This window comes from Bos mutus, chromosome 6 (assembly GCF_027580195.1).
Source record: "Bos mutus isolate GX-2022 chromosome 6, NWIPB_WYAK_1.1, whole genome shotgun sequence".
Lineage (NCBI taxonomy): Eukaryota > Metazoa > Chordata > Mammalia > Artiodactyla > Bovidae > Bos > Bos mutus.
The window spans coordinates 33,986,946-34,012,923 of record NC_091622.1 but is presented as its reverse complement, the minus strand read 5'-3'; the positions used below and the strand labels follow the sequence as shown (position 1 = coordinate 34,012,923).

Genomic DNA, 25,978 nt, shown 5'->3' with positions numbered 1-25,978 from the left:
GATTAGATAAATTCGAAAAAGGCCCTGTGCAGGGGCTGTAAAGGTTTGTTTCACCAACCAGTGATAACAAGTATTTGAGAAATAAATAGAAAACTAACCACAGTTAGGTAATTGTTTGATTTGTTTTATTGAACATCACAGGACATAAATTTATAGACATTCTTGATTCATTTGTTAATTAAGGAATAGTTATAGTTATTGTGTTTTTAATATGGTAGATATTATTCTAGGCAATTGTGATAGATTAATGAAAGGAAAAGACAAATAACCTTCCAGTCTCGAAGCTTACATTTAGGGGAAAAGATGGAAGCTATAAACACTAAATGTAATGTCAGGAGTTTCAATTTTACCTTGCATAAAATGGAAACTATAATTGAACCTAGCTTGTAGATTTGTCATAGGATTGAATAAGAAAACATATGTAAAACTCTTGGCAAAGTATGTGTCACATAAAAGGCACTCTAATAATGTTATAAATGATGAAAATGTCAATGGTGACAATCGCTGGACATAATCCATGTTTAAATCTTACCGCTTCGCTGTTTGAGAAATAACGTGAGGGCCTCACTGACATAGCATGAATACTAGCCCTAGGGCATCATCTGTGACAAGTACTAAAGTGAGAAGATAAAACAAGATGTGATGGACATTCAAAGCAATCTAGATGGCTTTTACATAGTACACAAGGGCACACACGCATCAACCAACCCAAATATTTTTGTCAGATTCAAAAACATTCATTATAAATAAAATATATTTCTACTTAGGAGTGTAATTTCTTGCCAGTCTGAGTAGGTATTTATTGAACATTTGAAACATTTGTTAGGCTAATTGGAAAGCTGTGATGATCTTTTGATATTTGGTGTTTATATCTCATTCTGTGAAGTTGTCTGACAGAATCATCTCCTGACTTTTTTAATGACCCATCAATTCCCCTGCAAATTTGAAGATTATAAATGTGAATGAAGTAAGCCTTAAATATCTTATTTTTAATTGCTTAGTAAATGTCAGTTTTCCTTTCTCCTTTTTTCTTTCAAATAGCTATTGTATGAATTGGTGGTGGTAGTGATTTAGTCGCTAACTTGTGTCTGACTCTTGCGACCCACTGGACTCTAGCCTGCCAGGTTCCTCTGTCCTTGGGATTCTCTAGGCAAGACTATTGGAGGGAGTTGACATTTCCTTCTCCAGGGGATCTTCCCAACCGAGGAATCGAACTGGGGTCTCCTGCCTTGTGAGCAGATTCTTTACTGACTGGGCTATGAGGAAAGATTTCCTGTTTTCTTTGCTGCTATTCAAGTTCAGTGATGAATATGATTTGATTCAACTTAATTGCATATTCAAATGTAGAATTATTAAGATACCACATACATACCTATCTTTTAATTGTGAACACATTATTCACTTGTTCTCTAAATTCAAAATCAAAGCTCTTGACCAATTTTGAAGGTTTACATTTTTTTCTTTTTTTTTGTAAAAATCGCTCTGGTTTTGAATGTTTCAGTATAACTCTGTCAACTTTTTTTTTTTTTGGTTAGTGATTTTTTTTTTTTTAATCTTTAGTCGTTTGTGATAGTATTATATTCCTTACAGTTGAAATTTAAAATGTTCCTTTGCTTTTCTTGACTTTTCCTTTTAACACATAATTCCTATTAACTAATACATATAACATGAAAAAAATTTAAGGACTCCTTGTAGTCTCTTTCAAGAAGAGAAGGAAATCTGTATCTCTCTTTTTCTCGTTTGTACTTCTTAAGTCTCAAATACTCCATGTCAAGGGAAAAACAAGTGTTTAGGTATTTTATATTCATTTCATAACCTAAAAATTTGGGAGATTGAAATTTTACTGTAGATTCTGTAATTGTGCTTTTGAGGAAATGAATAAAATATGTTGTGCAAAGAAGCTTACAGTTCTATTTTTCTTCATTTTAAAAGAGCCGATCAATCTGAGTGAGACAGAGTTTGGTTAAACAAAACTGAGACTATTTATGTAGGTATGCTCTAAATTGGTCTTTTGGGTCTTATGTGCTTTGAATATTGAAATCATATAACTTATTGAAATGTTCTAGGTAAAAGCTTTTAGTTTTTATTGCTTATTTTCCTGTGAAATAGCTATGTATTTGTAAATATAAGGATTCCAAGGGTGTTAAACACTTCTACAGGTTTGTAGAAGTAAACATAAATCATTAAATGAGGTATTAATTATAAAGCACATAGTGCAGGGTCTGGTACAGTAGGAATTAAGGAACTGTTAGCTGTTACTGTATAATTTTACTTATAAAGGGAATTTTTGATGTTCTATTAAGTAATACAGACATATTATTTTCCAAAACTAGATTCCACAAAAATAAATTATGTATTTACATATGTAATTTATACACTAATGTGTATAGTCTATATATATATACCCAATATATAATATATGTGAAATTGAAATTGATTTTAAAAGCTTTTAAAATATTTTCCTTATAAATGGACACTACTCTAGATTTCAGACCTTTGATTTTCTCATTTATCCTTTCACTTCAGGTGTCCATTGGTGGTTTTTTATTTCAATTAGATCGTTTTTCAATTGGAAATTTTTGAGAAAACCATGAAGTTCACCTAAAGACTGTGTAGTTTATTATAGAGACCTAAGATTTTGTTGGGAATGAAGGAAATATGTCCTTTGGGCTCCTTTCAGTAGTCAGCCAAATGAGCTATAGCCTGATAAAGTTAAAGCATTAGAAATAAAATGTGTTTGTAGCTCCCTAATAGGCAATTAAACTGCAATGATGAACTGAAGGTAATTTATGAAATTAAACACATGAATACACTGTAAAATATATTCTCAGAATAATCAGGCATTGGCTTAACTTGCATCTTGGTGTAGTATTGTTTTAGAAACTCTTGAAGAACAGTTTATATATAGAATCTGGAACAGTGCTGTCCAGTCGAACTTTCTGTGCTATTGGAAATGTTCTCTGTGATATTAAAATTGCCAAATGTGACTGAATAGCTAAATTTTAAATTTTATTTAATTTTCATTAATTTAAATTTAAATAATCACATGGGTTATAGACTCTGTTACTGAACAACACAGATCTAAAGTAATAATAATTTTCCTAGTTATTTCCATCAGTATTGTAATTATTACATTATATGCACTATCACTAAAATATCTATGTAATGTACTAATTCACAAAAATATGTTTTTAAGAATATTTACAGTATTAGACAAAAAGCAATAGTCATGTCATGATTGTTGAACTTAATTTGGAATCAGTTATTTCTCAAAATGTTAGATCACAACTTGAGCCAAAGTAATTTCTTTGATAATATATGTCAATTTTAATGAAGCAAAATAATGCATTTTTATATAACATGTTACAGACTGGATATTTATTCTGAGAGCTAGATTTATTTGTTGAGGTGATTTTAACATATTGGAGATAAACTTGAGGACAGTTACTATAAACACGATCCAAGCACTCAACAAATAGTTGGTAAATTAATGAATTGGCCTATATAGTAAAAAACATTAAAAATGTATTATTGGCTATATTAACCTTTTTCCTAAGGCATCAGAGGACATACAATGAAACCTCAATTTTCAACCCAGGCAGATTCCATTATAGCATCTGTGGTATGTTATAGAAATACTGATATCTTCTCATTAAGCTCATAGATGTCATGTGACTTTTTAAATTTATTGGCGGAAAGATATATCTTTACTCTGGAAAAAAAAGTCATTATATATGGATAATAGAAAGCATTATTTACTATTACTGATATAAAGAATCACATTAGAATGGCATAAACTTTATTTCCAAACATGAGGTAAGATACTCCTGTGATTTTTAAACTTTGAAAAATCTACCAACTGCAAAGCTCCTGAGCTACTGCAGATTGTCTACAACTCTATTTGTTGGGACCAATCACTGTTACAGCTCTAGCAAATAAATGTTGAAACAGACATCTCAAAATGAACTGGAACCAGGAAGCAGAAATGAAGCCCTGGCTAATACATTTTAAAAATAACAAACAAAACATATAGGATACAATCAATACTAAAACTAATTTATAAGACAGACAACATTGGGATACCCACTTCATAAACAATAAAAAAAAAATGCATGCAAACCTTTTTCTTCCTTACAAAGTGAACATAAGATGATATGTACTGTAGCTCATAAAAGTTTGTTGAAAAACAATTTCCCATGGGTCTAACACATTTTTGTAGGTTTTGCAGGCAGATGTACTGACTGACTTTCTTTTTAAATATCTTTTCAAAAATGTTTGCCTGTACAGCAGTCAGTCTATACAGACAGTGATAAGGAAGATGCAGTGTCTTTTTTCATGGCTTATAGCCTTGAAAACTTGAGATATATTCTCCTGCAACAAAGGACAGGCATACCCACTGCTCCTTATAAAAAACTCAAATTGCCTAAGATTATGCGTCTTCTATAATGTAATGAATTGTGTTTGCAGATACTAAACACATCTTTGCATCACCCTGTGGGAATTGAGGCATAGGAAACTGCCTCAAGAAAATACTGATTCACTAGCTACTGCTATCCCTGTGTGGAATGAAGTCCTCTGTCTGTGACCCAGAAATTTGTCTTCTGCCAGCATTCATGAACATGCCTGGTTTACTTATTACTTCACAAGTAGGTTAAAGTCTCAGACATTTCACAGTTCTTTACACAGTTTCATCATTCTTAAAATTTTCTAGGCATCTTAAAATTATAGAAATCTTAATCATTTAAAAGTATGTTTTAAAATTTTAGTCTCTTGTGTGAATTGTCAGAATGTATATTATATACATATATATATATATGTATATAATATTCTGTAAGATACCTATGTATAGAAAGTATCCATATATGGACATAATAATATTTATAATTTTCAACAAAAGACTGTCTATATACAAAAATATATACATTTAGTATTTTTTATGACTCTAGCTATATTCTCTCACATAAATATCAATTCAGTGTTAGAGTTTTGTTATAAATGTATAAATCAAAGACAGCAAATAAATTATTAGAATAGCCCCTTCAGTAATATTTGAAAAAAAGGAATGCTGTTTTATTTCTAAAACAGAAGGTACTATTAAGAAAATGCAAATCGCTAGAATGCGAATGACATAAGTATGTCTCAAATACAGTAATTTTTGTCCAAAGTATTTAAATCAACAGTCACAGTGTCCATGGGAAAGATATCTGGACAAGTCTCACAAAGCTACAGTCATGATGTCAGCCAACTTGAATCTCATCTGAGGCTCCTCTTCCCAGCTCAGCATTGCCAGGGTTCAGTTCCTTGGAGCTGTAGAGTTCACACTGGCTTTGACTATGAAGCCAGTTGGTCACACTTCTCACGTGTGACCTGAGAAGTCAGGTCTTTTTTTAAAGGCTCCTTTATCTTTTTTTAAAGGCTTCTCAGATTAGGTCAGGCCCACCAGGATAGGCTTCTTTTATTATCGATGGAAAGACAACTCATTATCAAGCAAATTGCATGATATCCCCTCATATCTGTTTTGAAGATTATTATTATTTCTTGACATAATTGCTATTTTCTTTTCTTTTTTTTCTTAAGTAATAATTAATGGATAAACCAATAGCAGTCTTTTCAATAAAAGTGCAATCTTAAATTACTGAGGTCATTTACAAATAAAAGCTTTAAAATTTAAAACAACATTAAAACAGAAAATGAAATATCTTGACCCACATGGAATTTTTGTTTCTCTTAATGTAAATATTTAGTTTAGAGAGAATATTTAAAAAGTGAAATATCAAATAGAATATTTTTAAAGAATGAAGTGTATCCTCAGTTTCTCATTGATAGTTTAGTAGGGCAATATTCTTTTAAACGGATCCCTGGTGGCTCAGTTGGAAAAGAATCTGCCTGCAATGCAAAATACCTGGGTTCTATCCCTGGGTTGGGAAGTTCCCCTTGAGAAGGAAATGACTACCCATGTCAGTATTCTTGGCTAGAAAATACCATGGACATAGGAACCTGGCGGGCTACAGTCCATGGGGTCACAGAGTCAGACACAACTGAGCTACTAATTCACCAAACCATACTTTTAAAAGGCAAGGTAATCCCAGAAAGCAGCCATCAGTTTTTACTTTTTCAATGAACAAAATGATAAAATGAATTAGTCAGTTTACTGGAGTTACCAATGAAAGCAAACTTAAATATTATAACAAAATTTATAAATGCACACAACTCCATTTTGCAGCAGAGTAATTCTTCATTAACATAAATGCCATATAATTTTCTAGTGCTGACTTGCAACCACTTTATGTGGTCAGAATACCCTAGTCTTAGAATAACTGTATTTTTCCTTCTAAATGCATGAGAAATTGGTAGATAGAATATATGGCTCCTTAATTAGTATGATTTGAGAAACCTAAAGCCACAAAATGTTTTGAGCAGACAGCTTATCCTAAACTTTTGTGTGGGATGTCATTCTTTCTGAATAAGTGATCTGTTAAAATAAAATGTTGTACCAGTTTCTTACAAACCTCAGCTTGCTAGCTGAATAAATTATGTAAAAGGGGTCAGGGTGGTGAGTGCAGGGCACAGCATCAGTGTGGTATGACAGAGAAGTTACAAAAAGTGAATGGCCTCTGGCTTAGAAAGTACAGAATGAATTATAACATCCCAGTAGTGAATTTTGAATATCCAGGGAGCAGTGATACTCTCAGGCAGACCTGGAGAAGATCACAGAAATGGACATGACAGGAGTACACCAAAGGATGTAAGAGCAGTGGAAAACAAAAACTGTATTACATTTTACACTTTAGTCTTGGGTCTGCCAAATGTAAAAAAAATAGGGTTCTTTAGTACAAACCCCAGAAATTATCTTGCTCACTTTATTAAAAAAAAAATGATTATGCACTAGCTTACAGAAATAAAGGGAAAGTGAAACACCAAACAGATCTCAAGAAGAGCAGACAAATGGTGGTATCAGAGAACTATGGTAGCAGACCAGCTGTACAATTTGCAAGGCCCAGTGAAAAATAACAAATGGAAGACTCTTTATATAAAAATTAAGATTTTTAACATAGTAATAGCTGAACGTTAAATCAAGTTCAGGCCCCTTCTAAAAACTAGATCCTTTGTAACTGCAGAAGACGCAAGCCCATGAATTTGGCCCTGGGAATCAGGAATGAATGGATAAGCTTCAAGGCTCTACCATTAGAAGATGTTAGCTACTGTGGTTTTCTGTCCCTGTGTTGTGTTGCTCAAGACTTATGTTTCTGGGAACAGAGTTTGTTTGTAGGCCAAATCACGTGACCATAGGAAGAAGAGATGAGGGGACCTTGTTAGCAATCTCAAGGTTACATGCAATGGGGGAGAGGAGGAACTTTCTCAAAGGACAATAAAGGCATTTGTAGCAAAGAAAGAGGGAGAATTTCTTTATATGCAGAAAAAAATAAATGTGTTCACATAAGAAGAAAAAAGAAAAAAATCCATTCTAACACTGGTATGTCTAATTTCTAACAAGTTGCTCTAAGAATATTACTACTTTATTTATAACAAAGATCCAGTAGCACCTCCTTTGGATCATAGATGCTCAGCTTTAAATAGACCCAAATTATTCACTTCAGTGATTCTAGGAAACTTTTTTTGAAAATTGCTTTCAGGTAAACTTCCCAACATTAATTATTATAGTATAATATTCTACTCTTCTATGAAATGAAGAATAAGATAAAAAGTGTTTTCGATGAAAACAGAAAAAAGGATCATAGAAATTACTTTAAGGTAAGATTAGCTTATATTTCCCAATCATTTATGTATTTATGACCTTTGGAGTCTGGCTTAGTGAGCTCATTGAATTTTTGCCAAGTAACTTTCTCTAAAGAGATCACAGGAGTTAGGACACAGACTCCAGAGTCAAAATTGTTGGACTGAAAGCCCAGTTTTACTATTTACATCCTGTTCAGTTTTTACATCTTAGATACCTCCTCTGTAGATTCTTAACATTATAATTGATGGTTAAAATATCTTACAAGGTGACAATTTAGCATGCAGTTAAGACTGATCATTAAACATTTATTTTTCAGGCAACGAAAAGTAGATATAAAGAGACTTAATACAGTCATTTAGGGAAGATTTGTTTTAGGAATGGAACTTGAACTCTTTCTGAGGAATATTTTTTTTCCCCCTGTTATACTTCCTCAAATGAGTAGTTTTCTCTGGAGAGGAAAGAGCAAAACAGAAGATTTCTTTTATCAGCTCTTCTTTGGTTACATAAAGAAAACGACTAGGTATTTCCTTTTTCATCCTCATCTGTTTCAAAGACGATTGAACATTGATACCAATCTGTGTGTCTGCTGCTTGTTTAAAAGAGAAACCATCCTTTGCCACAGCACCCACTGTTATCTGGTTTTAAATGTCAAGTACACTTCAGTATAGAAAGAAAGAAACTGAGATAACATTCAAAGAGGAATATATTGGAGACAAAGATAGAGTCCAACAATCTAAGTGTAAGTGTCTTCCAGATGGGAGTTAGGAAAAGATTCATCAACAGAAACCTAAAACATTTTGCAGCTTCTGACTTATCTAACCTTGTGATTTAAGGCCAGATTTTATGTTTATATGTGTATGATTGTAGTGTTTGTCTATGTTCATGTCATACTGATGAATAATGGAAAGGTAATTCAGCTACTTTAAATTGAATCATTTAAACCAGTTGAGCCGTGACACTCTGTCTTTATGTCACTCCTTTCAAGGTCTAGCCTCAGATTCTGTTACTAGCCTCAAGGACTTTTTGTTTGTTCCTTGCAACAGATATTTATACCTTGACAGTTCTATGATGTATAATTATGTATAAACGATGCTATATGCTTTTCATTTACAAAAATAATCTAACCTGTTATTTATACCAAGTATAGTGGTTCCGTTTCAGAGAGAAAAAAGATCAACTCATTTTGTCTTTCTTCCCATTCATTGTTAAGTTTGTTATTGTTCGTGAAGAAACTGCATTTTTAGAATCAGCACCATTTGATGGTTCTACATTATGCTTTACTGTCATAATGTTTATTATAATATTTAACATAAAATTTGAATTAAATTCAAATATGGTTTTGATATAGTTTTGTAATTTTAGAAAACTAAGTTTCACAAATCTTATTTCTTAGAATATTAATAGGTATTCTGAGTGCTCAGTAATTGTTGAATGGACAAATGAATGAATGTTTAGAAAATAGTCTTAAATTTAGCAGGATTCTTTACTAGGATTGTTGTTGTTCAGTCACTAAGTCATGTCTAACGCTTTGTGACCCCATGGACTACAGCTCTCCAAGCTTACCTGTCCTTCATTATCTCTCAGAGTTTGTTCATATTCATGTCCATTGAGTCAGTGATGCTGTCTTACCATGTCATCCCCTGCCACCGTCTTCTCCTTTTGCCTTCAGTTTCCCGAACATCAGAGGCTTTTCCAGTGAGTCGGCCACATCAGGTGGCCAAAGTTTTAGAGCTTCAGCTTCAGCACCAGTCCTTCTGATGAATATTCAAGGTTGATTTCCTTTAGGATTGACTGGTTTGATCTCCTTGCTGTCCGAGGGACACCGAAGAGTCTTCTCCAGCACAGCAGCTCAAAAGCATCATTTCTTGGGCTGTCAGTCTCCTTTATGGTCCAACTGTCACATCTATCCATTACTACTGGAAAAACCAGAGCTTTGCCTGTATGTACCTTTGTCGGCAAAGTGATGTCTCTGCCTTATAATATGTGTCTTCTCTGGTGACCCCAACGGTAAAGAATCTGCCTGCAATGCAGGAAACCTGGGTTGAAACCCTGGATCAGGAAGATCCCCCAGAGAAGGGAATGGCTACCTACTCCAGTATTCTTGCCTAGAGAAATCCATGAACAGAGGAGCCTGGTGGGCTACGGTCCATGGGATCACAAAGAATTTGATATGACTGAGTTTACTTTTTCACTAGGTTTGTCATAGTTTTCCTTTGAAGGAGCAAGTGTTTTAATTTTATGACTGCAGTCACCATCAGCAGTGATTTTGGAGCCTAAGAATGTAAAATCTGCCACTGCTTCCACTTTTTCCCCTTCTATTTACCATGAAGAGATGGGTCCAGATGCCATGATCTTAGTTTTTAAAATGTTGAGTTTTAAGCCAGCTTTTTCACTCTTCTCTTTCACCCTTATCAAGAGGCTTTTTAGTTCCTCTTTACTTTCTACCATTAGAGATGTATCATCTGCATATCTGAAGTTGTTGATACTAGAATTATTATTATTCAGTTATTATTATGCTAATAGTAAACAGTAATGTAAATACTAATAGTAAAATTAGTATTATTATGCTAATAGTAAATACTTGAACTTTTTTTGAACATATTTGATCTTTAATATTTTGCTAAAAATAAAGAGCAATTATCCTTTTTAGTGCCCAAATCTATACCTGTGCTTTGTATCACATGGGGCAGTCTGTTGTAGTACTGGATTTGCAGGGCAGCTATGTTCTATTTACTGTGTACTGAAGCTGTAATTGAAACTGACCATCAAGAGGCTGGACTGTGGCCTTGTAACCCATACTGAAAGATAACTCAAAGTTCTCTTAACTGAATTATAATTCAGAATATATTAATCACAATATATTATACCATTGGCTGGGCTTCCTGGTTGTCTCTAGTGGTAAAGAACCTGCCTGCAAATGCAGTAGACAAAAGAGATGTGGGTTTTATCTCTGGGTCAGGAAGATCCCCTGGAGAAGGGCATGGCAATCCATTCCAGTATTCTTGCTTAAAGAATCCTATAGACTGAAGAGTTTGGCAGGCTACAGTCCATTAGATTGTAGAATCAGACATGACTGAAGCAACTTAGCTCACACAGATGTAATATCATAATTTTTGCTATTCTATATCTTAAAAGGTGATATAACAGAATGTAATTACAACTGGTAATCATAGAAAACAATATTTATTTATCAGTACCAGTTCATTAATCTTCAGGTGCTTTCTACTTTTTTCTCAATCTTACTTCAGACGCAAAGTTGTAACTCTTTAATACTCATGATTCCAAAAACCACTTAACTTCTAGAATTAGGGTTTGAGAACAGCTTATTGGCTAGAACCTAATTATGTACTTTTCATTTAATATGAATAATCTTCAAAATAAGTTAGAAACTATACATTGTTTTCTATGTTTTTAAAAATTGCAGTTTCCCTTATTCAAACATTTGTATCTCTACAGTATCTTTATGCTACATAAAACAATTCTCCACAAGAACAAGAATCACTTCTTAGGAGGACCTAGATTTAAACCCAGAAGCCATAAACATTCTTATTCCACTTTTTTCTTGTGCAACTACAGTTAACTTCTGAAAAACACAATTTGCACTATGCTGGTCCATTATAGTTCTTTTTTTCCCCAAATATGTATAGTTGGTCCTGCATATCTGGGATTCAGGCAACCCAAGATGACAATACATTGTCCAAAGTTGGTTGATTCTGGGGATGTGGAAGTGATGAACTTGAAAGACCAACTGTGGAATTTGAGCATACATGGATTTTGATATTTATCCTCAGTCCTTGAACAAATCTCCTGCAGGTACTAAGGGAAAGTGGTACTTGATATGTATATTCATACTCCAAACTTTATTGTTGTTTTAGTTGCTAAGTTGTGTCTGACTCTTTTGCGGCCCCTTGTATTGTAGTCCACCAGGTTCCTCTGTCCATGGGATTTCCCAGGCGAGAGTACTGGAATGAAGTTGCCATTTCCTTCTTCAGGGGATCTTTCTGACCCAGGATCAAACCCAAGTCTCCTGCATTGACAGGCGGATCCTTTACCACTGAGCCACCAGGGAAGCCAATATACAAACTAGTTTCTATTATTATTGTTCTTTCTGTCATCGCTGTTGTTTTAATTCTACTTGATATTTTTCTCTTCTTTCTCTATCTACTCTTAATGTACTGACCACTTTGAATAGTTTTGCCTAAGTAAGGCTCCGCTCCAGAGATAAATATGAAAATTGCTCCTTTGGAAATTTAATATGTAAACCTGTCATTTAGTATTAATAAGGTAGACTTCTTAGCACACAAGTTTAGTGTATGTGAAATTGTCATATGTTAATTTGTTCAACAGTGACTTGGCAATATAAAGTTCACCAAGGGAGAGTCTCACCTTATTTGGTGTTATTTTGCCTTCTTTTGAACCAAAAGGAAGAGAATTTAGTGCAGCCTGAGGTAACTGCAAGTATTGGAGAGGAGATCCTGGGAGAGAAGGTGTGCTAATACAGGCTTAAAGAATACATATAAATTAGCCACATTATATCAAAACTCATATACATTCTGGGGAGGAGGAGAATTATGGGGAAAATTACGGCCAGTGAGTGTGATAAGATATATCTAACCTATTCTGCTATTGCACTACATATTTTGTTTGTCTTGCAAAGGCTAGCAAGACAACAATATGACACAGTGGGCTGGCGATACACCCCTGGAATTCATTTGTTTAAAATAAGTCAGGTGATTTTTATGTATGTGTGAGTTTGTCAAGATATTTGGAAATCTTTGATTTTGTGTAATATGAAAAATCTTATTTTTATAGTTGAAATTGAGTAAACCATCACAATGCCTTTGGTTACCTCAAGAATGGAATCGGGAAATTGCTTGATAAGTTTGATGTAGGTTTTACTAGTCTTTCCTAAACTGATAAAGTTTTGAGTCTCTAAACTCAGAGTCAGTATCTCCAACTGTTTTAGCTTTGAAAAGTGTTGGACTTTTACAGTTTCCTTACTGCTATGAATTATCCAGTAATATTAGGTATTGCCTTTATGTCAAGTTACAGCGCAATAATTGATTTTCTGTTTGGAAAAACTACTTCCTAGGTTATATTTTCATAACGGACACTTATTACACTTAGATTTCCAATCCTGAATGTTTTGAAAGGTAATAGAAAATTCTTTTAAAACTATGTGGATTGTATAACTTTTAGCATATCTTCAGTGCTATATATTACATTACAGTTTTTATTTTAATAGACCCTTGGTGCTATAAATGTAAAAAAATGCATTTTATAATGCAAGTTGAAGAAATTCTATAGTTTTGTTTTTTAAAAAGTTTCTGATGTACTGCAAAATTATTGTAAGCAAGTATACAGTTATATATTTTTTATAAATGTTCTTATATGTTATATCTACAAACCCATTATATGTTCTCTTTCAGTGGTCATAATTTTGCATACAGGTTCTTAAAATGATAACATCAAGTTTTAAATATACTATATGATAATGAAATAGGATACATTTATGGTGGTAGTTTGGTTCTGCAAGATTAATCAAATTCTCTACATGATGTGGATCTGAAGCAAAACCTTGGTACTTTTGCAACTTATTACCCTGATATTTAAGGGAAAAGGGAAGGCAGAAAGTAGCATTGGGAAACATTTATTTTCAAAAACACAATTTACATCTCTAAAAGTGATGCTTCTCATCTTATTAATTCTGTTATCCTATAAATATAACATTCTTATTGTTGAAAATGATTTAAAAAAGAGAGTTTCATAGTAAGGCAAGTCATTAGAGCTTGAGTTTATGACTTTAAAAGATTATTTTTTTAAAAGCAAATATAAAATAATAAATTACTCTGTGTACTTTTTCACTAAAAGATACGTCAAATTAATTACAATATATAAAGTATACCTAATGTTTGTGTGTGGTTAGTCGCTCAGTCCAGGCTCCTCTGTCCATGGATTTCTCCAGTCAAGAATACTGGAGTGGGTTGCCATGCCCTCCTTCAGGGGATCTTCTCAACCCAGAGACTGAACCCAGGTCTCCCTCATTGCAGGAGGTTTCTTTACCTACTGAGTCACAAGGGAAGCCCAAGAATACTGGAGTGAGTAGCCTATCCCTTCTCCAGGAGATCTGGACTCAGGAATCAAACCAGGATTTCCTACATTGCAGGTGGATTCTTTACCAGCTGAGCTACCAGGGGAGCCCATAGATAACTACAAAATATATATCATAGATAACTATAAAGTATGCCTTGTGTCTAAAATAATAATTATAGAATATTGTCACCAATCAAGACATTAACCAGACTAAAATAATATAGCAAAACTCCCACTTTTAAATGATTTTCACCATTATAAATGAACTGGAAACAATTTAGTAACAATATCAGTCAGTAAAGTTCAGTCGCTCAGTCGTGTCCGACTCTTTGCAACCCCATGAATCACAGCACACCAGGCCTCCCTGTCCATCACCATCTCCTGGAGTTCATTCAAACTCACGTGCATCAAGTTGGTGATGCTATCCAACCATCTCATCCTCTGTCATTCCCTTTTTCTCCTGCCCCCAATCCCTCCCAGCATCAGGGTCTTTCCCAGTGAGTCAACTCTTCCCATGAGGTGGCCAAAGTATTGGAGTTTCAGCTTTAGCATCATTCCTTCCAAAGAACACCCAGGGCTAATCTCCTTTAGAATGGACTGGTTGGATCTCCTTGCAGTCCATGGGACTCTCAACACCACAGTTCAAAAGCATCAATTCTTCGGCGCTCAGCATTCTTCACAGTCCAACTCTCACATCCATACATGACCACTGCAAAAACCATAGCCCTGACTAGATGGGCCTTTGTTGGCAAAGTAATGTCTCTGCTTTTGAATATGCTATCTAGGTTGGTCATAACTTCCCTTCCGAGGAGTAAGCGTCTTTTAATTTCATGGCTGCAATCACCATCTGCAGTGATTTTGGAGCCCTCAAAAATACTCCAGTAGAATTAACAATTTAAAAAAGTTCTTTGATATCATATTAAGATAATTATTACTCAGAGATAAGATTTTATTTGACTTTAACTTGTTTTTCTTCTATAGTTCAACAGTTTCCAAATAAAATCACTTCCATGGAGTGGTAGATGAGAGGCTGGTAAATTTTTCCTGACCCCCAGAATAGAGAAATATAAAATAAGGAAAATGTTGAATATTGGAGTCTGTAAATATATCAGAGAATTGATGCCGACTCAATTGGAAAAGACTCTGATGCTGGGAAAAATTGAAGGCAAAAGGAGAAGCGGGTGGCAGAGGATGAGATGTTTGGATAGCATCACCAGCTCAATGGACATGAGTTTGAGCAAACTCTGGGAGATAGTGAAAGACAAGGAAGCCTGATGTGCTACAGTCCATGTGGTTGCAAATTATCAGATACAACTTAGCTACTAAACAACAAGGATATGATGAATTACCTGGAAGACTAGAGAAAAAGAATTTAAGTTAAAAAATTGATTGATATCTGTTAGCGGAAGATCAACCGGTTTGTGAGATTTTCTAAGTTGAGAATCGCTTTTTACAGTATCAGGGGACAATAAATAAAAATTTGATCTTTATCTGTATAAAGTGTTTTTGACAATTCTGTGCCATCAACTTTTTGACAGCTTGAGTGCTCTGTGAAAGAAAGTCAATTACACTATTAATTCAATCATAGCATGATTAAAATGTAGAATATCTACAATTAAATGAATACTTGAAAAGTAAAAACTATATACATGTGCACAAGCAGATTTTGGTATATATGTATGCATGTACATGGGATTTTAGAAATGTTTTACATATTTATTTATTTTTACTTTTGACTGTACTGGGTCTTCATTGCTGCATGGGTGCTACTCTCTAGTTTGCAGTATGTTGGCTTCTCATTGCAGTGGCTTCTCTTGTTGCAGAGCGTGGGTTCTAGGGTGCATGGGCTTAGTTGCCTGGAAGCATGTGGAATCTTTCTGGACTAGGGATCAAACCCATGTCCCATGCATGATTCTTCATCACCAGACCACCAGGGAAGTCCTGCACGTGGCATTTATTAAATACTAATTTGAGTCACTCTTTGCTGAACTTCATTGCACTTTATTCTACATTCATTAATTCTGATTCTTTTTCTTACTGAAATGATCTTTAAACCATATCTTAAATGACAAATGAAAATAAAAGTAGAGAATGGGAGGGAGAAAAGTTACTGAACAAGGACAATCAAATCAGTCATTTCTTTTTATTATTAAACTACTTTCAAAGTTTGTATGAACAGATTTGTACTCATAATATACCTACTTTCTTGAAAATTTTGGAAAAGGAAATTCTAACTGTTCAGAGGAGTAGGGTTCCTTACTATTTAATCTTATTCCATTAAATTGTAAGCTAATATTTTACTATTCCATCTTTGTGAAAATAACTAAATAGATAAATACAAGAATATTTTAAATTTGAACCATATGATGCAATATGAAGAAAAAAGCATTGGACCAGAAGTCAGGAGACTGAAATTCTACACCTTCTAACTGTGTGACACTTACAAAATTCATCTAGGTTTGAGCTCCCTATATATTAAATAAGAATTTAGAAGGCAATGGCACCCCACTCCAGTACTCTTGCCTGGAAAATCCCATGGACGGAGGAGCCTGGTAGGCTTAAGTCCATGGGGTCGCTAAGAGTCAGATACGACTGAGCGACTTCCCTTTCACTTTTCACTTTCATGCATTGGAGAAGAACATGGCAACCCACTCCAATGTTCTTGCCTGGAGAATCCCAGGGACGGGGGAGCCTGGGGGGCTGCTGTCTATGGGGTCGCACAGAGTCGGACATGACTGAAGTGACTTAGCAGCCACAGCAAATAGATCTATAATGCTTTTTTAGTACTAAATTTGATTATTCTTTTGATTTGAGTATTGGATACGATTGTGCAAGGTTTTGTGGATATATTACTGAACAAGAAAAATAAGCACTATTCCTAACCCTAGCCCCAAATATAGCCATTAAACAAATATTTGCACAATGAATTATATTATCCTACTGTTATTTCTAGGTTTATGTTCTTATTGACATATTTTCTTTAGTAGTAATAATAGAATGCTTTCAGCTTCAAGACAAAAACTTAATTCAGAGTTCATTAAATAGTCAAAAAAGGTTATTTTGTCAAACAAGAAATCTAAAGATAGTGAGTCTCCAGTATTGATTAATTCAGAGGAATAATGACATTATATGGAGGCGGATTTACTCAGTTTTTTATGATTTGATTTTCCCACAGCCAAGTTTCTTCCTATTTGCAGGGTACACCTATAGTTTCTAGCAATACATCAAGTCAAAACAATGGCGGTCTCCTTCCCATTTCTCTTCTACCCAGAGAGGAAACATTTCCTTGAAGACTTCCACTAGACTCCTATCATTTCTTGGAGCTATAGGAAAGCCAGCATTTGAACAAATTAGGGTGTTTTAGGGGGCTTCCCCGGAGAAGGCAATGGCACCCCACTCCAGTACTCTTGCCTGGAAAATCCCATGGATGGAGGAGCCTGGTAGGCTTCAGTCCATGGGGTCGCTAAGAGTCAGATACGACTGAGCGACTTCACTTTCACTTTTCACTTTCATGCTTTGGAGAAGGAAATGGCAACCCACTCCAGTGTTCTTACCTGGAGAATCCCAGGGACGGGGGAGCCTGTTGGGCTGCCGTCTATGGGGTCACACAGAGTCGGACACGACTGAAGTGACTTAGCAGCAGCAGGGGGCTTCCCTGGTGGCTCAGATGGTAAAGAACCCACTTGCAGTGCAGGAGACTCAGTTTTGATCCCTGGGTCAGGAAGATCCCCTGGAGAAAGAAATGGCAACCCACTCCAGTATTCTTGCCTGGAGTATCCCACGGACGGAAGAGCCTAGCAGGCTATAGTGCATGGGGTCACAAAAAGTCAGACACGACTGAAGTGACTTAGCCTACAGGGAGTTTTTTTGTTTTTATGTTTGCTTTTGTTTTAAAGAGGCAGGATGGAAGTATGAATGCATATGAGGCAGACAGCCAACAATGTCTGTTATGATAACTTTTCATTTCTCTGATAAGACTAAGCATTATGTCCTCTCTTTCTTTTAAGACTTGGAACATATTTATCATAGCTTCTTAAAATCCTTGTTTGCTAATTCCAATATGTGGGTCATGTGTATGTGTTCAGTCGCATCTGACTCTGCGATCCCATTGACAGTAACCTACCATGCTCCTCTGTCCATGGAATTTTCCAAGCAAGAATACTGGAGTGGGTTTCCATTTCCTACTCCAGGCGATCTTCCTGACCCAGGGATCGAACCTATGTCTCTTGAATCTCCTGCATTGGAAGGCAGATACACTACTGTGCCACCTGTTAAGCCCAATATATGGGTCATCTCAGAGGATCAACAGACTTTTTCTGCTTCTTTGTGTGTCTATTCATTTGAATATTTGCCATGCATTGTGAATGGTATAGTTTTGAGAGTATGCATTTTGTTGTCTTCCTTTAGAGAAATAAGAGTGTTCTAGCAGACAGTTAATTTATAAGTAGACCAGATTGATTTTTTGAGTTTTTTTTTTTTTTTTTTTTAAGTTTGGAACTCTCATGTCTCCCAGCACTGTGAATATTCTACGTCATTGGCAAATGCTGTCCTGTGTCTTCATAGGCATTAAAACTGCAACTTCTGCTTTTACAGATTGCATCCAAGTTCAACACCCCGAAACCATCACAGTGTCAATTTGTATAATTTTGCTCTTTGGCACTTGGACATTTTTCTCTTTCCCTCCTGCACTATATGTTTAAAAATAAATGGGGTTATACTTTATCCAGTATTTCTCTGTATTCAGAACAGGAGGCAGAGTATAGGACAGTTTAGTCCAATGTGTTCCCAGAGGTCTCCTCAAATTAATTTTATTAACTACATCTGTGACAAGTGCAACAAAGGAAGGCATAGCATAGAAAAGAGGAACCTGTGTGTCTTTGAAGTAGAGGGGTGTGGGTACCAAATACAAAGATTTCCCTGAAGAAGTGATGTATTTTAAGGCAAGATGTGAAGGTTGGTAAGCAACACTTTATCATACATATGCAAAGTTTCTGAGGCAGGATAGAGCTTGGCACATTTCAGGGCAAAAGCTTTATCATTTAAAACTTACAGACTGAGAAAAGCCCATACATCTCAATTTGACCTTATCTAAATGTTGCTTAATTTTCAGTCATAAAGACTTGGTTGTCCTTTAGAAGCAACAAGGCAAATAAAAATATTACTGAGCAAATCTACCAAAGATTCATGAATTTGATGTAGACAGGGTGACGTGTGTATGGATGTGCTCAGTGGAGATTACATTGTGTTTGTTTTCTGTTTGCAGTACTTAGGGTGGTTAATGAATCACTGTATCAGGCCTCAGTGTCTTACCCTTGTGTGTGTGTGTGTGAAGTTAGGGACCATCTTTTTTATATAAAACACATTTCTTCAGTTTTCTGAAACAATAATAATTCAGAGTATTGGCAGACAGAGAGCTACATATGCCAAAGTGCATGAATTGCATTATCTCATGAGCCTTACTAATGCAGGAATAGGAGAGCCCCTGAACCTTACTCTACCCTGCTGGTCTTATCATGGATTGTCTGTGCTAGAGGAAACTATGACTTCATATTAGAGTCCTTTCTCCTTTTCTTATCAGTTACAGGGGTGGATTCTTTTGAGGTGAATATTCCCAGAAACACATGGGTATTTTTGGCACAATCATAGTCTGTTGTTAAAAACCTTGGTTTTCAAAATATTTAATTATTGTAAACCCCAGGCACCAATCAATCAGAAATCCAATGACTGTGGATGGCTCTGTTGGCCTGTGCAGCTGAGTAGCAGCCCTGCTTAACAGTCTATTTCACCAACTGCCTCAACCTAGTGAAGCATGCTTTTGATTACTGTGGTATTACAGCTCACTATTTGTCATGTTGAAACAAAGCATTTCAAAATAAATTGATGTGCTTTTCATATGGGGAGGAATATTAGTTGTTATTTTTTTGGTGTCAATTACTAAGCAGTTAATAATCATGGTGAACCTCTTGAGGTCAGTGACAGAATCCTCTTAATCTCAAATCATCAATCACCCTTGCTCTGCTAGACACAATGTGGATGTCTTCTGTAATTGTGAAACGATGCCATTGGTCTCCCTCTTGTTGAAATTCAAGAAAGATCCAAAGTTTCAAGTAGAAAACAAATGGCTACTTTTCTCTTCTGAGTACACTTCTGCATATAGCCCATTCTTAACTATCTGAAATAGCAGTGATCCGTAGATATATAAACATTAAACTGTAATCCTCAGATCCTCAGTAATTTCCTGAAATTGAACACATAGAACTTTACACAGGTGTGGTTTCTAAAAATTTTGGTTTCAGAAGGTTTAGTCTCTGAATGGGTGGTTTCAGTCTTTATTGATGTTTACAGCATGATTGAACACAGAGGTTCAAAGAAACAGCAATCTAATTAAAAGGAATTATAAAACTGTTATTTTAATTATTGTATTTTAAGAGTGGTGGGGAATTTGGCACCATGGGTGGTGGTCCTGCAATACATAACAATTCACCTTCCAGAAAATTTTCTGTGTACAAATGAGAGTTATATGTATAAATGATTACAAAGAATTATGTTTTATTAACTTTATTATTGCATTCATTTATTCAAATTCAATAATACAGTTATTTACTGAGTCAGCCTAATATGAGTCAGACACCAGATGAGTTCACAACTTAAAACCTGATAAATCTTTGAAAATTCTGTGATAACTAAAATAGTATTATTATACACACTGTGACTTCTCATTTTTATATTTTATTTTACTCTTATTGTTCTAAGACACTAAAATAAAATTTTTAAAAAGTTAAGAATGATTGTATATTTTACTCCAAGTTGTATGTAATTAACTGAATCAGTCATATCACTTAATTTATTTTAAAAGTGAAAACGTAAGTGATTCTTTGTAGTTACAGGTATTTTTTTTTTTTTCTTTTTGTTCACTTGTTTGTTTTTCACATGAGATGAGGAATCTTGTAGGGACTTAGAGCTCGAGTGCATTGCTTGCATCCACATCTCAGCTCTGCCCCTTGTTTGCTGTGTTGCCATCAGCCATGTACCTTAATATGAGTCTCTTTGAGACTCAAATCCCTCAACTGTGAGGTAAGGATTATAATACCTCAAAGAGTTGTATGAGTACTAAATGGTTTAGCATATATGAAGTCCTTACAGCGCTACCTGAGGTACATTAAGTATTATATATATGTGTGTGTGTGTGTATACACATGGACATCACCAGATGGTCAACACCAAAATCAGATTGATTATATTCTTTGCAGCTAAACATGGAGAAGCTCTATACAGTCAGCAAAAACAAGACCAGGAACTGACTGTGGCTCAGATCATGAACTCCTTTTTGCCAAATTCAGAGTAAATTAAAGAAAGTAGGGAAAACCCCTAGTTCAGGTATGACCTAAATCAAATCCCTTATGATTATACAGTGGAAGTGAGAAATAGATTTAAGGGACTAGATCTGATAGATAGAGTGCCTAATGAACTATGGACCAAGGTTCTTGACATTGTACAGGAAATAGGGATCAAGACCATCTCCATGGAAAAGAAGTGCAAAAGAGCAAAATGGCTGTCTGGGGAGGCCTTACAAATAGCTATGAAAAGAAGAGAAGTGAAAAGCAAAGGAGAGAAGGAAAGATATTAGCATCTGAATGCAGAGTTCCCAAGAATAGTAAGGAGAGATAAGAAAGCCTTCCGCAGTGATCAATGAAAAGAAGTAAAGGGAAACAACAGAATGGGAAAGAGTAGAGATCTCTTCAAGAAAATTAGAGATACCAAGGGAACATTTCATGCAAAGATGGGCTTGATAAAGGACACAAATGGTATGGGCCTAACAGAAGCAAAAGATATTAAGAAGAGGTGACAAGAATACACGGAAGAACTGTACAAAAAAAGAGCTTCACGACCCAGATAATCACTCACCTAGAGCCAGACATCCTGGTATGTGAAGTCAAGTGGGCCTTAGAAAGCATCATGACAAACAAAGCTAGTGAGGGTGATGGAATTCCAGTTAAGCTATTTGAAATCCTGGAAGATGATGTTGTGAAAGTGTTGCACTCAATATGCCAGCAAATTTGGAAAACTCATCAGTGGCCACAGGACTGGAAAAGACCAGTTTTCATTCTAATCCCAAAGATAGGCAACACCAAAGAATGCACAAATTCCTGCACAATTGCACTCATCTCACATGCTAGTAAAGTAATGCTCAAAATTCTCCAAGCCAGGCTTCAGCAATACGTGAACTGTGAACTTCCAGATGTTCAAGCTGGTTTTAGAAAAGGCAGAGGAACCAAAGATCAAATTGCCAACATCCTCTGGATCATGGAAAAAGCAAGAAAGTTCCAGAAAAACATCTGTTTCTGCTTTATTGACTATGCCAAAGCCTTTGGCTGTGTGGATCACAATAAACTGTGGAAAATTCTGAAAGAGATGCGAATACCAGACCATCTGACCTGCCTCTTGAGAAACCTATATGCAGGTCAGGAAGCAACAGTTAGAACTGGACATGGAACAACATACTGGTTCCAAATGGGAAAAGGAGTACGTCAAGGTTGTATACTGTCACCCTGCCTATTTAACTTATATGCAGAGTACATCACACGAAATGCCAGGCTGAATGAAGCACAAGCTGGAATCAAGATTGATGCCGGGAGAACTATCAATAACCTCAGATATGCAGATGACACCACCCTTATGGCAGAAAGTGAACAGGAACTAAAAAGCCTCTTGATGAAAGTGAAAGAGGAGAGTGAAAAAGTTGGCTTAAAGCTCAACATTCATCAAACGAAGATCATGGCATCTGGTCCCATCACTTCATGGGAAATGGATGGGCAAACAGTGGAAACAGTGTGAGACTTTATTTTGGGGGGCTCCAAAATCACTGCAGATGGTGATTGCAGCCATGAAATTAAAACATGCTTACCCCTTGGAAGGAATGTTATGACCAACCTAGATAGCATATTAAAAAGAAGAGATATTACTTTTAAGCAAAGGTCCGTCTAGTCAAGGCTATTGTTTTTCCAATAGTTATGTATGGATGTGAGAATTGGACTGTGAATAAAGCTGAGCACTGAAGAGTTGATGCTTTTGAACTGTGGTGTTGGAGAAGACTCTCGCGAGTCCCGTGGACTGCGAGGGGATCCAACCAGTCCATCCTAAAGGAGATCAGTCCTGGGTGTTCTTTGGAAGGAATGATGCTGAGACTGAAACTCCAATACTTTGGCCACCTCATGTGAAAAGTTGACTCATTGGAAAAGACCCTGATGCTGGGAGGGTTTAGGGGCAGGAGGAGAAGGGGACGACAGAGGATGAGATGGCTGGATGGCATCACCAACTTGATGCACATGAGTTTGAGTGAACTCCGGGAGTTGGTGATAGACAGTGAGGCCTGGCATGCTGTGAATCATGGGGTCGCAAAGAGTGGGACACAACTGAGCGACTGAACTGACTTAACTGATTGACACACACATATATTAGGGCTTCCCTGGTGGCTAGTAAGAAAAGTCCTATATATACATTATATGGCTAGTAGGAAAACAGTCTTATCCTGCTTAGGTACTTAGGTTGATTCACCTCAGGTCAACTTTTTTTTTGGTGCAATCTGCAGTACTGTGGGTTCTTAGTTTTCCCAGATCAGGGGTCAAACTCATGCCCCCTGTATTGGAATCTGGGAGTCTTAACCACTGAATGGCCAGGGAAGTTTCTCAGGTGTTAAATAGCCTGAGAATAGTTCTCAGGTATTTAAATTTGAGAAATTCTCTGGGCCTGTTTCTCACATGAAAAATGAACATACTATGTTTAACTCTTGGTCTTGTTCAGCATTTGAATAAATTAACACACATGCAGTGGTTTGCACAGTACTTGGCCTACTGTCAATCCTTAAAAAATGTTAGCTATGACTACTTATTATTTCATTATAAACATAAAGATGGGATAGTAATTAATATCTTACCATTTGAAATGACAATTGTGATTAATGAATGTACCTATAAAGACAAATAAACAATTGTGTGATCCAAAAATGTGTTTTCTTTACTGATTATCCAATGTTTTATAAATTGAATAATCACATTTGCATAAATTAACCAAGGAAATTCTGTTTTATTTGCACCTTTACCTGATCTTAGTGGCAAGCTCCAAGGCAACTCTGTTTTTTCAATTTAGGTTGCCAAGTGACCTTGTCATTTACTTCAGAGAATAATATACATAAAAGCTATTGAAACTGAGCAAAAGTCCTAAACTAATGTTTCATAAATTTCCTGAGCTATGAGTTTAATTATCATTATTGTGTAGGTTCCTTGGTTCTAATGAATGGAAATAAATTTAGACAAACTCATTAAAAATGACCATTGTCATAAACTCCTCCCTTCATATATTTTTATATCTGCCTCTTAAACACATGTGAAAAACTGTTAATCTTAATATCTTTTCTTTATACACACCTTTAATTAAAGCGTGTGAAAGTATTTTTGAAATGCATAATTTTAAAATAATTGTTGATTAGGAGAAGGCAATGGCAACCCACTCCAGTACTCTTGCCTGGAAAATCCCATGGACGGAGGAGCCTCGTAGGCTGCAGTCCATGGGGTCGCTAAGAGTCGGACATGACTGAGCGACTTCACTTTCACTTTTCACTTTCATGCATTGCAGAAGGAAATGGCAACCCACTCCAGTGTTCTTGCCTGGAGAATCCCAGGGATGAGGGAGCCTCGTAGGCTGCTGTCTATGGGGTCGTACAGAGTCGGACACGACTGAAGTTATTTAGCAGCAGCAGCAGCAGCAGCTAGTAGTACAAAATAATAGTTTTCCACATATTACTGTACTAAATATTTAATGATTATTTGATAAGCATGCTCATTACATAGGGAGTTATACACCTTATATTTACTTCACTATTTTCACATAAAATCTTATGCATACTAGTCTTTCTTAATCCACAAAATGGCTTAATACACAATTGATTGATTTAGTAATTTAAAACAACAATTACCAAAGGTATTTTATCCCAATTTTTGCTTTCTTAATCTTTTCTTTCCAGATAATTTTTAAACATTATTTTCAGAAAATCCCTATATGAAATTTCTCTTTCAGTGATTTCTTTTGGCTTTCAAAATTTTGAAAGGGTTAAATAAGTGTAAACATATGGTTATTGTGTGTAAATTGAATTTCAGTTGGAGAAAAAAAAGCACATTCTGAAACAATGATTCTCATCGAATCTTACTACTGCTACATATAAAATTGAACCATTTAATAATTTGGACAAAAGGTTTCAGAATTTTCAGACTAATATGAGGAAATAATGAGAGTCACAAGGAATTTTTTTCCAGCTCACTCCTAACATTGATCAGCAGCTTGGTAAATACTGCTCTGAATATGCTACATAGTAATTTTTGTTCTTTTTTTTTTTTTTTCCTGTTAGGAACCTTTCCCTGAAATTAGCAAAAGACATTGATCAGGAAGCCAGATGTTCCCATATCAGGGGAGTGCCTAGCAGTCCATCTTCAGATTGGCCGCTGCCAAGTGTGGAAGAAAATGGAGGCATAGATTCTCTGCCATTCAGACTGATGTTACAAGACTGCACGGCCGTCAAGACATTATTATTAAAGATGAAGAGAGTTCTTCAAGAGGTAATGGTCTGCTGTAAGATTAATGTTTTTACTGCTGGTAAATAGTGAAGTCTGTAAACCTGGTTAGTCTCTCTTCTATCAATAATTAACTGCATAACGCAGGGCAGGGGTCAGCAATTCTCTTGGAACTTAGCCTTTCTCATATGTCAAATGAAGTGTTTGTAGTTCTGTTTTATAAGGTACTCTTCAACTTAAAGATTCTAAGATTTTGCAGAGAAACTGAAAAGAGAATAAACTGATACCTAGTCTTGGGAAGGTTAGATAAAGAAAAATTGGCATCAGTTATCATTATGTTTGCTGCTGCTAAGTCGCTTCAGTCGTGTCCGACTCTGTACGACCCTGTAGACGGCAGCCCACCAGGCTCCCCCATCCCTGGGATTCTCCAGGAAAGACTGCTGGCGTGGGTTGCCATTTCCTTCTCCAATGCATGAAAGTGAAAAGTGAAAGTGAAGTCGCTCAGTTGTGTCCGACTCTTTGTGACCCCATGGACTGCAGCCCACCAGGCTCCTCCATCCATGGGGTTTTCCAGGCTAGAGTA

General features: G+C 35.7%; 1 protein-coding gene across 3 annotated transcripts in view; it reads left to right on the top strand.

The window, feature by feature from the left end:
* Nucleotides 1–25,978, top strand: part of CCSER1 (coiled-coil serine rich protein 1) — a 1,488,467-nt gene that overhangs the window by 500,805 nt on the left and 961,684 nt on the right. For all 3 annotated transcript variants that reach the window (XM_070372147.1, XM_070372148.1, XM_070372149.1), the window contains exon 6: nucleotides 25,233–25,440. In XM_070372147.1, the coding sequence (XP_070228248.1) occupies nucleotides 25,233–25,440 (208 nt within the window). The remainder of the gene's footprint in view (nucleotides 1–25,232; nucleotides 25,441–25,978) is intronic.